This window comes from Dermacentor andersoni, chromosome 2 (assembly GCF_023375885.2).
Source record: "Dermacentor andersoni chromosome 2, qqDerAnde1_hic_scaffold, whole genome shotgun sequence".
In the NCBI taxonomy this organism is placed as follows: Eukaryota; Metazoa; Arthropoda; class Arachnida; order Ixodida; family Ixodidae; genus Dermacentor; species Dermacentor andersoni.
The window spans coordinates 179,430,355-179,444,898 of record NC_092815.1 but is presented as its reverse complement, the minus strand read 5'-3'; the positions used below and the strand labels follow the sequence as shown (position 1 = coordinate 179,444,898).

Sequence of the window (14,544 nt, the reverse complement as noted above, 5' to 3'; positions counted from 1 at the left end):
TACCCAACGAAAGCGACCACTGCATTCACATCCATGCCGACAATATCTGATGAGACAAAAGAAGAGCGTGTTTCAGTGTTTTCCACGGAGATATTCCTCGAACGAATTTTACACTGAAGTACCCGGCTTGCAAGCTTAATCGGTCTTCGTGAATCTATAGGCCGCTAATTCATAGCTTTGCCTTTCTTCTTTGCTCTGCTTTCTGAGCGCTTTCCGCGCTTCGTCAAAGGTCAGAGCTATACGCTCCGCCTGCGTTATGAATGGGATCAGCCGACCGTGAACGGTGGATGATACGAGTGGCATAGAATTGAGCAGAATGCGTCGCTACAGAATCGTGACACTGGAAGCTAAATTCCAGCTAGAACTATTTCTTCTATGGTAATATTCTTATCGTACGACAATCACATTCTTGTTTTGTTCCGGTAATCGACGTTATTGTAATACATCACATCTTAGTTGCTGAAGTAAACTGTTTGGGTAAGGCACTCACAGCATGGTTATATGTAGTAAACACCTAGCTGGATTGCGTCTTCACTATCACAAGTGATTTCTACTCCACCGTTGACTTGGCTTCAAATAAATGATATATATTTATATTTATATTTATAATAAACGGGGAAAAATACCGTTAATCTGAAATAATGTAAAAACAACCTTTTATTGCCAGGTATTTGTGCATGAGTTAAGTACGTTTCAGTGGTATATTACACACAGCGGCTCAAGTAACCTGCTTGGTGATATGTCTCCCAGCCAATCCCAAATCACTGCATTGTTACATGGCCGCTTCCACTGACTGCTGCTTACCAGACGTTCCTTTCACCAGGCGTCTTCGACTGAGATGACGGAAAAGAGGAACTCGGAATACACCGCAGCAGAGACGTCGGAGTCACCGGGCATCGAATTCCGGGACCTAGAGCAAACGTTAGCATCCATGCAACCTTACGACGTGACTGACATTATTCCGGTAATGTACTGTCACGTTCACGCAGATGCGCTAAGGAGCCGTTTCAAACTTAGCGCTGGCCTCAAATTCAACTCATACTTCGTTCGTATCTGAACAGCTTCTGCTAACGAATACCGCATTTCAGTCAGGTCCACTCAACAAGCTGCGAGGAGAAGGGTGCCCCGAAGCCTTATTTAGTTATTAGCATACTGTAGGCGCAACGCTCCAGGCAGGAAACCCACAGACCGGATACCAGTCCGTTCTGTGGGTGGAGAAACTGCGCAGCTTACTACCAGAAAGTGTGACTGGAGTTTTACAGACAGGACGTACGCGTTTTGCGGTGTAGGTTTCCTGTTTCACCAGAGTAAACGTCTCACGTTTCTCAAGACTACCTCACTCATAGCCGCTGCATTCATCGTCCCACTGTCGGTATTAGTCAAACGCACTACACGTTCCATAGAAACGCAAATGATCAGCACTGCTCAAGCATCGTTTGTTGTTTCACTCATAACGACGCTCACCGTTGCCGCGGCGACGTTTACGGTTACACGAAATGACGCTGTGGGCTCACTGTACGTCTCCGCGCACGGCGTCGCCAAGTGGCCCCCGAGAAGTGGAGCCTCACGACGCGGCACGACGGCGCACGGCGATAGACCCACCGCAGGTTCGAGCAACGAGCCTAAAGGCCCGGCCGGCTCTGGCCGTACGCATGGGCGCTCTCCCAGGAACACAAATTATTGATCACAAATGACCAACACGTACCAGACTGCACCCAAACACACGGAGTACACTCGGCGCCCGCGGTTCCCGATGGCGAGGAAGGCGGGTTACACGCCGCGTCGAACAATGGTTTGCGCACGCGAGCCGAAATGCGTTCGCAAACGCTACCTAGCGCTTCCCGTCACCGACAATGGTCTGCGACGGTTCGGACACGCAAAATGTAACGCACTGCGCACCTGCGACTACCGCAAGGGCGGAACGCAGAGCCACTCAGCAAGCCACACTTACGCAAGCTGACAAAGCACGTGAACGTCCCCAGGCCGGGGCGTTGGGGACATAAATAGCTGGTCGCTCACGTACCTTGCTGCTTGCCTCTCGTGACCGGCGCTCGTTCCTGCCGCAGCACGACTCCCCCGCGCACGGCGATCGTCCCCAGTCGGGGCTTCTTCCCTACGTCACCCCCCGCGACCCAATCGCAGGGCCGCGTAGCATGACGTCGCGGGACGCGGTCGCGGCGCCGGGGAAACGGCGCGCGGTCGAGGGGCAGTCATTTGGGAGGGGTTTTCCTCGCAATGGCGAATAAGTCCGGAGCCTTAGGCACAGCAACGACTGCGCCCCGGTAGACCGGAAGAACTCCCACATCCCTCTCCCCTTAAATGTCCCTATACCAGCTGAGAAATAAGCCGGTGGCATGTAACACACAGGAAAAGTACCCTGTATCAGCCAGCATTAGATATTGCAAGGACGGCTAACCTCCTGCCTCCTGGGGGAGGTGCGGGGTACTTTGAAAACAAGGCTATGCACACGAAGGAGACTAAACCTATTATTCAAACAAGAAGAAATACAAGCACTGAACAAACGGGCAAACGAAAGCACATGCGTCTTTTTGACATCTAGTTAGGGCGGGCTGGAACCGTGGAGCGCTGGCCTCTATGCGGGAAATCCCGAGAGAAAAGAAACACTCGTTCGCAGAGGCAGAAAGCAAGAGTAACGCGTTTCTTTTACCAAAAAGGTCTGGAAACGCGAGGGCGAATTCACAATGGTGGCCGTCGCCTGAGGGGGTATCGATGCGACGGCCGAAAGCGGTCGGAAACACCGGACGTGCTCTGTTCCCCGGAACACCCGAGATCGCTGGGCTCCGGCGCCGGCTCGACTGGCCTGCAATCGTAGGCTTTCAAGTCGGCAATGTGAACGCGGCCCCTGGTTCTCCCCGTCTGAGGATTCGTCAGCTCATACACAAGTGGTGAAAGTCGTTTCTCCACTCGGTAAGGCCCCAGCCATTTAGGAGCCAACTCTGCGGAAAACCCTTTGCTGGCGTCACTAAGAGCGTGGTTGCGTTTAAGCACAAGTCACCGACCTGAAAGCAGACGTCGCGATGACTCTTGTCATACTGAGCCTTCTGCTGGGCTCGGGCGGCTCCCAAGCTGTCCCTTGCTCTAGAGAAAGCGCGGGCAAGTCGGGAGCGAAGCTGCGCTGCGTACGAGGAAATGTCCCCTGGCGAATTCTCAACCCCTGCTTGGCGCTGCGTAACAATGGTTAGCGGATTCGCCAGTTCACGGCCAAAAGTGAGGAACGCGGGGGAGAAACTTGTTGAGCGGTTTTCCGCCGTCCGGATGGCGAACGCGAGTTCGTTCACGTGGTCTGCCCAATCCTTCTAGCTCCTGGCAAAGGCAGTGAGCATTGACTTCACAGTACGATTAAAGCGTTCCGTGAGGTTGGACTGGGGGTGGTAGGGCGATGTGAGGCGATGCCCGATCTGAAGGGATGTACACGTCTCACGAAACACCCGAGAAGTGAAGTAAGACGCATTGTCAGTAATCAAACGCTCCGGAAATCCAAAGCGTGTGAAAACTTCCATTAGCTTATCCAACACTGCCCGAGCCGTCACCTTGCGGAGCGGAAATAGCTCCACCCACTTTGTAAAGTGATCGACCACTACCAAAAGGTGTTGAAAGCCCTGCTTACTCTTTGGAAAAAGCCCAATTAAGTTGCAGGCAGCAAACTGCCAAGGCCGCTGACTGTCAATCGGCTTCATTAAACCCGGCGGACGGCCACCGCGAGACTTCACCGTCTGACAGACGTGGCAAGTCCGGCAATAACGGAAAACGTCGCGCTTCATACCGGGCCAGGTGACAGGGTGGTTGAGTCTTGCAAAGACCTTAGAGCCACTGATATGTCCAGCCAGTGGTTCACCATGAGCGTAGTGCAAAAGTGCGCGCCTCAGACTTTTCGGTATCACCACCTTAAACGGGTCAATAGATTCGTCCTCGGTAGCGATATATCTAAGCACGAGCCAATCGTGGTCCAGCAGGTACGAATCTTCGGAAGTACCAGCAATAAAAGCTGGCCTGGCTAGCTCAGTCGGTAGGGCATGAGACTCTTAATCTCAGGGTCGTGGGTTCGAGCCCCACGTTGGGCGCCAAAATGTGGGCTCACTGTACGTCTCCGCGCACGGCGTCGCCAAGTGGTCCCCGAGAAGTGGAGCCTCACGCCGCGCCACGACGGCGCACGGCGATAGACCCACCGCAGGTTCGAGCAGCGAGCCGAAAGGCCCGGCCGGCTCTGGCCGTACGCATGGGCGCTCCCCCAGGAACACAAGGCGTCCAGGTCACATAAGGCATTTATGGATCACAAATGGCCAACACGTACCAGACTGCACCCAAACACACGGAGTACACTCGGCGCCCGCGGTTCCCGATGGCGAGGAAGGCGGGTTACACGCCGCGTCGAACAATGGTTTGCGAACGCATTTCGGCTAGCGCTTCCCGTCACCGACAATGGTCTGCGACGGTTCGGACACGCAAAATGTAACGCACTGAGCACCTGCGACTACCGCAAGGGCGGAACGCAGAGCCACTCAGCAAGCCACACTTACGCAAGCTGACAAAGCACGTGAACGTGCCCAGGCCGGGGCGTTGGGGACACAAATAGCTGGTCGCTCACGTACCTTGCTGCTTGCCTCTCGTGACCGGCGCTCGTTCCTGTCGCAGCACGACTCCCCCGCGCACGGCGATCGTCCCCAGTCGGGGCTTCTTCCCTACGTCACGCCCCACGACCCAATCGCAGGGCCGCGTAGCATGACGTCGCGGGACGCGGTCGCGGCGCCGGGGAAACGGCGCGCGGTCGAGGGGCAGTCATTTGGGAGGGGTTTTCCTCGCAATGGCGAATAAGTCCGGAGCCTTAGGCACAGCAACGACTGCGCCCCGGTAGACCGGAAGAACTCCCACAACGCCTACCAAAATGCACGCGTGCTTACACACGCCACAAGTGCACATGCACATTGAGAAGGAAACTTTCCATATTCAAGCTGCCTCTAGTAAAATAAAGGACAGCACTGAAGTAGTGTTTATCTCGAAGTCTTATCGCGCTAAACACATCATCGTTCTGCACTTCTTATGGAGCGGTGCAGGCACTATAGCACAAGTCGATGACGCCTAAAAATTTACCCTTGCTAAACAACCAAGCCCAGTGCGGCAAACAGCCGCAGCTTTCGTAGTTCTCAAATGATCCAGACATTCATTTAATTATATACAAATACTGGATTGCTCACCACGCCACCACACCAATTAGAAGTGTCTCTACGCCAGCTAATCGTCTTATCTCTCAGCATTAATGAAACTTCCCTTGAGGCAGTCAAGATTTACATGATATTCAGATGTGCTCGTCTTAAGTGATGTCTTAAAATAATCGGCGGGATTTCCTATATAATACACAATCCTATATAACACACATTCATCTTCGCTGCAACTTCTTTATCGCGACCTCTTTCAACTCTACATGATGAATAAGATCTAAGTAAAGGATTTAGCTTTAGCATAGTAAACTTGGGCACATTTCCGATAATCTGGACTATTTATTTATTTATTTATTTATTTATTTATTTATTTATTTATTTATTTATTTATTTGTTTATTTATTATGCTTAACATCTGAAAGCAGCGCAAGGAAAATGGAAGGCTCTCGATTACACATACCACCTCAGGTTTTTTTTTTTTTTTTTTTTTTAATATCCCCGTTAACTTATTTGCAAACAGGCTCCCCGTCAAATTTTGCTGTCGCGGTCAGGAATCAACCGTCAGCCTCACGCCCGGCAGCAAAATGCCATAAGCCTAATATGGCGGCAGTTTCTTTGCTTTTTACTTGTTTCATTTTTGATGAGAGGCGTATTCTTTACAAAGAATAAACAGCTTGAACTTTCAGCATCATTTCTTTATTAGGATTCAATACGTATATGCTACATCTTGAGCTGTAACCTACACGTGAGCAGCAACTACATCCACAGCGAATATTATATTGCTGTAGTGTTCGTTAAATGGGCAAATGGTTGGTATATTTAGGTTCGGCTGGCTGAAGGGACACTTTTGAGCGGTCCGAAAATTACTAGGTTTCAGTATAGCCAACACGCAGTAGTACAATATGTGACTCTACCTACACTGGGGACTGGTCTCGAACCAAAACCAAACAACACAAGTTACATTTCTGCCTTCATTACATAATGTTTATTAAACGCTTCTCTTACCAGGCGTCCTCAGCCGAGATGACAGGACAGACGCCTTCGCATTACAGCGTAGCAGAGGCATCGCATTCGGCAAGCACTGAAGCGAGCCCCGAGGAAATGACAGCGTCCGTCGAAACGTATAACGCTACTGACCTTATCCCGGTAAGAAGCTACTTTTGCGGCACCGCAAAACTCGCCTGCGGCACCGCACGAAACAACTTTGTTTATTATACCAACCAGCGAAAATGTCCTCGTCATTCCTGCACGCGTTGTGTTTGTTGGCGCGCTATAAGCACGTTTCATCGACATCTGCATTCTTATCCCACTCCATGTGAAGGTAAGGAAAAATCCTGCCAATCCCCTTACACTTATAGCCTGAACTCGGCTGGAATCAATTGCTACTGCAGATTACCGCTGCACTAAATGAATAATGTCGCAGGCGTCGCAGAAATTTCGTTATGATCGCCGCCACAGGGACGCCTCTTACTCACTTGCTTCCGTAGTGCCGGTCCAGTCACTATCTCTGATGAGTTGCGTCTCTCAGAGAAGCTCCTACCACGCTACAACGGTCCCTGGCGCGAGATATATATATATATATATATATATATATATATATATATATATATATATATATATATATATATATATATAGATATATATATATATATATATATATGTAGAACCGAGTTTATGCAAAGCACTGCTCCGGTGTAACCTACGGTGCCATCTGCGCGTCCAAAAAATGATATGGTTCACCTCGGTTGTCTCAGCGCATATACCAGTGGCCCATGATCCCGCACCCTGACCGCCCGCGCGTCAGTGATTTTGCTCCTCGGGTAGTGCCGCGAGTATGAAGTAGAGCAAAGCAACTTTTCACACAATACCGACGAGGCAAGAAGTAAAATAAAGTTCTTCCGGACCATTTTGGCTACTGCTGCGTGCCTGTGCCTCTTATTTTTGTCTCGTGACTATTTGTAAACAGACGTTTTTTCCTTGCGCAACGGTATCCTAGAGTGTCCTTCCTTAAACTGCAATGAAACTGTTGCAAAGGACAATGCGCCTGTCTTCACGTTTGCGGGATCGTCCCACCCGCTGCACTTGTCAACCACATCATTCACATCCCTCGGGTCTGCTGTCATCAGCATCAACGGGCACGCGACCCATTGCCTACGGGCCTCTGGTGCTGCTCTATTCACTGAACTTGTGCGATATAGATTGCAAATGAGCCGAAGGAGCAAGTGGTTCTCTACACTATTGATCGACGAAGAACTCATTTTATCCGAGGTAGTGAACTGTAGTTTCTTATATTAGTCTGTTCCTTTCTTTCACAATCAAGGTCGCTGTTTTCATGGTAGCATTGTCCGTCACAGACAAAGACAAAACCTCAAGCACGCACCACTTGCGCACAGAAATATGTACATTATAAAAGTTGTCGCCTATACGACACTGCGGATGAGACATATCCGCTTTGCCTTACAAAGTGCCTTACAGCACAGAAACCAACTTCAGTCAATTTCTCGCGGAAGTACATGCGCACTCAAGTACGAGCGCATAATGCGCGTTTGAAGCGAACTAGTCTTTGATAAGAATGTGGAGCATTTGTGGTAAACTTACGTAAAAGAGCCGCATCTACTAGTAGTTACCAAAGTGTCCACCAAGTCGTCAGCGTTAAATAGCACACACTACGACGATTGGCGTCATTTTTCTTGGGGTTCATGTCCTAGATGCAATGAACGGCTGAAGTTATATTTCTTTCTCCTACCGGTAACATAAAAATGAGACTGTAGTCCCCACCGTGTGACGAAAATCTAAGCTGTATCAGGAATTACCCCCCCCCCCCCTTGACCTATCAATATTTCTGCGACCAAGAAGTCGCTAGAAATGTAATTAATATCTCCGTTATTCCCGACTGTTGTAAGGTCGACGTAGCTTCGCTGCAACGAATACAGTCATTGCAATGATCCAGCGCACTGATCATGCAGCTCTGTACCAGCGTCACTAATATATCTGGATTCTACTATTGTTGGCTACGCCTTAATGCATAGGTGCCGTTTTAAGTGTATTGCGCAGCATTATGTGTATATATTCTGGGAAAAAAATAATCGTCATCAAAATTAAACCAGCGCCTTCCACTACGGCGTGCTTCATAATCCGCTGTGCAGTTTATGAATGTTCAACGCCACAATTTATTTCTAATTCTTCTAGAATCACAGAGTGGACGTAAAAGGTGGTCATCAGTACGACATAGATGAACACTTTTCCGGGACGCGTAAGGGAATCAATCGTCAGCTACATTGCCTGCACCTTTCTCCATTACTGTGAATAGCTTGCGCATATAAATCTCCTCTATCTCTCGTCGCAGTCACGATATAAAAGACATAAGAACCCTTGCCTTTTTCCTAATGTTTATTTAGGCGAACTTGACTTATACTAACAAGGCCCTTTACTGAAATCGTTATTACATTGGCGTACTATACATGAAGCTCCGAGGAAGAGAATACAGTGCAGCTGTTTAGAATTTTTTTTTTTTTTTGCAGACTGCGAAGAAACTTGGAAAGCGCAACCTCAATACCAGTTTGAATTTTATTTATTTCTACACAGACAAACAACATTATCTTTTTTATCTGGAGTTCACTGTGTTAACTTATACGTGTGACATAAGTGCTGTAGAAGACAGTAGAGCGCATTTTAATTACCGCGTGCTCAATTTCACGGATTCCACAGCGACACACTTGTTATTCGATATATTACCAGTCGACGCTGCAACTGTCGTTTGCCAACGGCTACGTGACCGACGCACCTTGCGTTGCGTCGTGAGGGATCTGATCCGCTCAATGCGCCGAGATGGCCGCCGTCGGGATCATGCAATGGGTTCAGCGCTTAGTTCTCGCGTACGAGCGAGTGCGACGTCTTCTCGGCTGCCCCTTCTTTGGCTAACGGTAATTTTTCTTAAACACTCGTAATAAACAGTTTTATTACAGCCTTCACTCGTCCACATCCTGCGTTTACGTATGTCCGCATGCTCGCACGCTACGCTGACATAGTTGTGTGAGTTAGCATTTAGCCAAAAATCTAAAGCCAGACACGCTTAGCTCAGATAAAACTAAGCAACGGTGACGTTAGACAACCAGCGGGATTTTACTCGCTCACGAAAATTTTTGATGACTAGAAAAACGTTCACCCGAACTTCAGCATACTTAAACAAGGATTGACTGAGTGAGTGACACAGGAAGAACAGCGCTTCAAGACGGGACACAATGGAGGAACCACAAACACACTTTGGAAAGAAAGCACACCTCGGTCAAAAGACTGGAAGAAAATCGCAGTTTCGCCCGAAGGCGAAGCATCTATTGCGATAGGAAGTTAGTAGATAGCTAAACGACGCAAGAATAATAGTTTTGTCAGCCGTGTAAACTTGTAAGCAATCGCTTACTAACTAATTTAACAATAATAGAATGCGTAAGCGCGACTGAACAAAGACGTAAAAAGAAACAGACACGCAGAGACAGCGCTATCTCTGTGTGTATGTTCCTTTCTACGTCCTCGTTCAGTCGAGTTTACACATTACATCATGGATTCATACCAACTAGCCCGCCAATGTGTTTTAACTAAATTAACAAGTATGGTGTCACGCGAGCACAGGTAAACATGAACACATCTCGCTCGATCAGCACGGAAACTCGCTGTCAAAATACTGGAGTGGGGAATCGCGGCAACAGTAAGCGAGTTGACCTTCATGCATCTCTCGTTTCAACGCGAAGGAGACGTCAGAAGCACAGCGCGCACGAAGCAACCGGCACTACGTGCACTTTGTAAACATCGCGTATTGTTTTGAAGATGAGGCCCACGCGGGCGCGCACTTTGGCCACGTCGCAGATCGCTTTCAAGATGCGGCGCCCGCATGGCTGCGCCTTAAGCAGCAGTCACCGGAGGAGAACGCCCGCCTCCCTCGCCTTAAAAATAAGTTTAATTAAATTATGGAGTTTTGGAAGCCATAACCACGATCAGATTATGCGGCACCCTGTGGTTAGGGACTCCGGTAATATGTACCACCTGGGCTTCTTTAATTTGCACCTAAATCTAAGTACGCAGGTGTTTTCGCATTCCGCCCCCATCGAAATGCGGCCGCCGTCGCCGTTGTGCTTAGCAGCGCAGCACCATAGCCGCTAAGCAACCACGGCGGGTATCCCGATCCTTCGCCTGACTTCCGTGTCTCGCGCGCGACAGAAGACGGCCCGCTTCAGGCGCGCCTTCCTCGCACGCGCACGCGAGATTGAGCCGCGTTCGCCGGCTCACCCTCGCACGTTTTCACACGCACGTACAGCGTACTGCGCGTGGCGGTAGTTTTATCGCCCTCGGACATTATACGGAACCTCACGGCGACGGCGACGCAGACGGCAGAAATGCGCCTGGGCTGTCCCTGTCATTTGCTATCGCAATAAAAAGGAGAAAAAGCACCTCGCGTCCAGCGCACTCTTATTACAGTGCAGTTTCAAAAACATTTGAGTACTTTCATGGACAGCTTAAGAGACGGAATGCTGATGCGGTCAGCCTCCCGTGTGCGTGTGGTTTCTCCCTTGTGGCCCATCTTGAAGTGCCGTTCTCTCTGTGATACTTAAACAGGCGTCAACAATACTTTAATATATATAAAACAGCCTGCTTTGTCCCTATCTACAACTTATCTTTGCCTACTTGTGACAAGGCTCTAAGACGCAAGCTTCAATATATCCCACATCGCATATATCTTGTTATGTAAATGACGGCTATCACGCTCCTCTCTTGCCAGGAGTTCACAGTTGAAATGAAAGGAACACCACTGTCAACTTATAGCGCGGTGAAAACTACGGAGACTCCACCCGTCGAAGAGATCACAGAAGAAAGCTCAGCATCCATGGAACCCTTTAATGTAACCGGTTTTATTCCGGTAAGTAGTTATTATGCTTATATCAGTGCGAGATTTATCTTTCTGTAGAGCCGACAATCACGTAGCACGTTTCCATGTAAACAAACATGATACTGCGTTCGCCTAACGTACAAACGCACGGAAGCATAAATTTAGCGTGTTATTTATCAAGTTAAAATGACTAGGAGTGGAACCGATGGAACCGAAACTAAGTATGAGAAAGGGAACATTGAAGGGTCCTCCTCTCAATTTGCGTATTGTATTGACATGTGTACATGTTTATCTGTCTCGGGTGACCACGTTTCACCGCTTAACAAACGTTATCACGCAGCGCCGGACGCGTCTGCATGTATAGGAAGTGTTACGTTTCGCCTACGGCGCGCGGTATAGCCGGCGCGGATGCAACGGACGCCGGGGCTTCGTTCAAAGCGGCGGACATTTTGGCCCGTTCGGAGCTCCCGCAAAGCCTCCCCGCCAAGCGCGTCCAGGCGTGTTTCAGTGCCACGTGTCTTCGTGTGTGCGTGTGTGTGTGTATGCCCACGCTTGTCAAAGCGCGGCAGCCGGGGAGAGGAGCTCCCCAAGTGTGAAGCGAGGAGGTCTGATCGGCGCCGGGTTGGCGATGCGTCACTACACTCGTCTCAACATGTCTCTCAGCCTGTCCGGGCCCAGAGTCACGTGGTCTCACCCCGAGACGTTCCTCCTTGCCCTCAGCTGCGAGACTATAAAAGCAGCTGCCCCCCCGGACGCCGAGAGAGGCTCCGATTTCTTCGGTCGAGTTATGTGCTCTCCCGTCTCTCACTTCGGTCGACCTGACCGCCCGCTCTTTTGCGAGGTTAGAATAAACAAGTTGTTCTGTTCCCAGTCGACTCATGCTTTGCCGGGACCTTCGGATGCTTCCAGTGCCCCAGGCCGCCAGGCCAACGCTACCCTTGGGGCTTGCGACCCATTTGCAATAACGGGCGTCAGCACCGAGTCCCCAACAGCTGGTTGCCAGCGGTGGGATCGCGACAACGGAGGCCAGCAGCGAAGAGATGCGGTTGACTGTATGCTGAGCAGCACAACGACCATCCGGGAGCAGTGCAACGAGCCCTGTGTGATGACTGGTTGCCTGCAGCGGAACGACTGCGCTGAATTCTTGGCTGCGAGGTTTGGTGAGTGCGGGACTTTCTTCTTCTGAGTTTTGCCAGGCTTTTGTTAGTGTCAGAAACAGAGCTGGTAATTGTGGTTGTCGTTGCTGCCGGGTTAGTTTGCGGCAAGACAATAGTAGGCAGTAGAGAAAGCAGCATTCAGAGCAGCCATGGATTTGAAGTCGTTGCGCAAACCGAAATTGCTGCAGCTTGCAAGAGAGTTGGGTCTGGATGTCTCAGACAAACTCAGAAAACCAGAACTGCTGAGGGCTATTCTTGAGTTAGAAGCTGAGGATGACGAGCTGTCGGAATGCGTTGAGACCATTGAGGAGAGGGAGACGGCAAAAAGACAGGAGCGCGAACTTAAAGAACAGAAAGAGAAAGATGAGCGCGAACGTAAAGAACAGAAAGAGAAACAGGAGCGCGAACGAAAAGAACAAAAAGAGAAAGAAAAAGAAGAGCGCGACCACGCTTTGGAAATGAAGCGTCTCGAGGTAGAGATGGAACGCGCTCGTAATGGAAGTCAGGCACACGGTGCAGGAGAACGAGTATCGTTCAAAATGACTGATTTGATGCGGCCGTTTAAGCTTGGAGAGGACATTGGTTTGTTCCTGGTTAACTTTGAGCGAACGTGCGTGAAGCAGGGGTTCTCTCGGGAAACGTGGCCACAGCGCTTGCTCACTTTGTTACCCGGCGAGGCGGCCGACGTAGTCGCTCGCTTGAAGAAAGAGGAGGCAGAGGATTTCGACCAAGTGAAATCGAGTCTGCTAAAAAAGTACAGACTGTCAGCGGAGGCTTTCCGTCGGAAGTTTCGGGAAAATGAGAAAGGCAGAAGTGAGTCATACACAGAGTTTGCCTACAGGCTAATGTCAAACATGCAGGAGTGGCTCAAAGAAGAGAAAGCGTTTGGTGACCACGAGAAAGTTCTGCAGTGTTTCGGGCTAGAACAGTTTTATAGTCGGTTACCTGAGAACGTGCGGTACTGGGTCTTGGATAGGCCAGACGTTAGTACGGTGGCTAGAGCCGCTGAGCTAGCCGAGGAGTTTGTGACGCGTCGGGCTCGCGGAGCTAAGGACGGTCAAAAGGGTGAATTTGGCTCCAAGTTTGAGAGGCCGAAGTTCACGCCCATGAGAGCAAAGGGGGACACACGTAGTGCGGATGCGAGTGAAAGCAGTTCGACCGAACGTAAGGAGACGGCGGCAGCCGAAGCCGAACGCAGAAAGCGGTTCGAGACGAGGCAAGCGCGCGTTTGTTATACGTGCCAGAAGCCGGGTCACTTTTCGGCGCAGTGTCCAGAAACAAAAACAAAAGTCGTGTTTTTGTCATTATGCAGCACTGACGAGAACATGAAGCTTCTCGAGCCTTACATGCGAGACCTCCTCGTGAACGGGAAAGAGTGCCGAGTGCTTCGCGATTCCGCAGCTACAATGGATGTAGTTCACCCCTCTTACGTAGAACCCGATATGTTCACGGGCGAGTGCGCATGGATCAAGCAAGCCGTGGAAGCTCATAGCGTGTGTCTGCCCGTAGCAAAAGTGCTTATTGAAGGACCTTTCGGAGCACTTGAGACGGAGGCCGCAGTGTCATCTATGCTGCCCCCCCAGTACCCGTACCTATTTTCGAACAGGTCCGATCACCTCCTGCGCGAGAAGGGGCTTTTGTTTGGTGAGGCTAGCGTTCAGGCCTTAACCAGATCGAAGGTTCGGGAGCTCGCTGCAAAGGCGGTAGTTGCGGTGCCGACGTTGTCGAACTATGAAAAAGGGTCAGAGGCGCAGCAAGCTGATATTCAGAGCACGCCCGAACTGAATAAAATTGAGCCTGTAGCGTTAAAGGCACCAGATACTGGAGAGGAAATTCCCGATGCGGGAAAGTTAGAAGAGCTATCTGCAGATTTGCTCATCGCGCCTACGTCAGACGGACTTAATAGGTTGCTAAAAGTCAGCCGGTCGGCTTTGATAGCCGAGCAAAAGAAGGATGGCAGCCTAGAAAACATCCGCTGCATTGTCAAGGAAGGTATCGCCAAGAAAAATGCTCGCTTTGTGGAAAGAGGTGGGGTCCTGTACCGGAAGTATCTAGACCGCAGAGGAGTGGAGTTCGATCAGCTGATCGTGCCTCAGTGCTACCGTCAGGATCTGTTGCGCTTGTCGCATGGGGGTTCGTGGTCCGGACACCTAGGAGTTAAGAAAACTAAGGACCGTCTCTTGCAGGAGTACTATTGGCCAGGGTGTTTTCGGGACGCAGACCACTTTGTGAAGACATGTGACACCTGTCAGCGGGTGGGCAAACCAGGGGACAAATCGAGGGCGCCGTTGAAGTTGGTACCTATCATTACGGAGCCTTTTAGACGGCTCGT

At 50.2% G+C, this 14,544-nt stretch overlaps 1 protein-coding gene and 1 non-coding gene across 2 annotated transcripts in view; both read left to right on the top strand.

Annotated features, from left to right (window-relative positions):
- Nucleotides 1-14,544, top strand: part of LOC129387488 (uncharacterized) — a 76,340-nt gene that overhangs the window by 30,240 nt on the left and 31,556 nt on the right. The window contains exons 9-10 of the mRNA XM_072286191.1: nt 824-964; nt 6,186-6,323. Of these exons, the coding sequence (XP_072142292.1) occupies nt 824-964; nt 6,186-6,323 (279 nt within the window). The remainder of the gene's footprint in view (nt 1-823; nt 965-6,185; nt 6,324-14,544) is intronic.
- Nucleotides 4,010-4,082, top strand: TRNAK-CUU (transfer RNA lysine (anticodon CUU)). Its single transcript has one exon. It is a non-coding gene; the product is annotated as a tRNA-Lys (tRNA).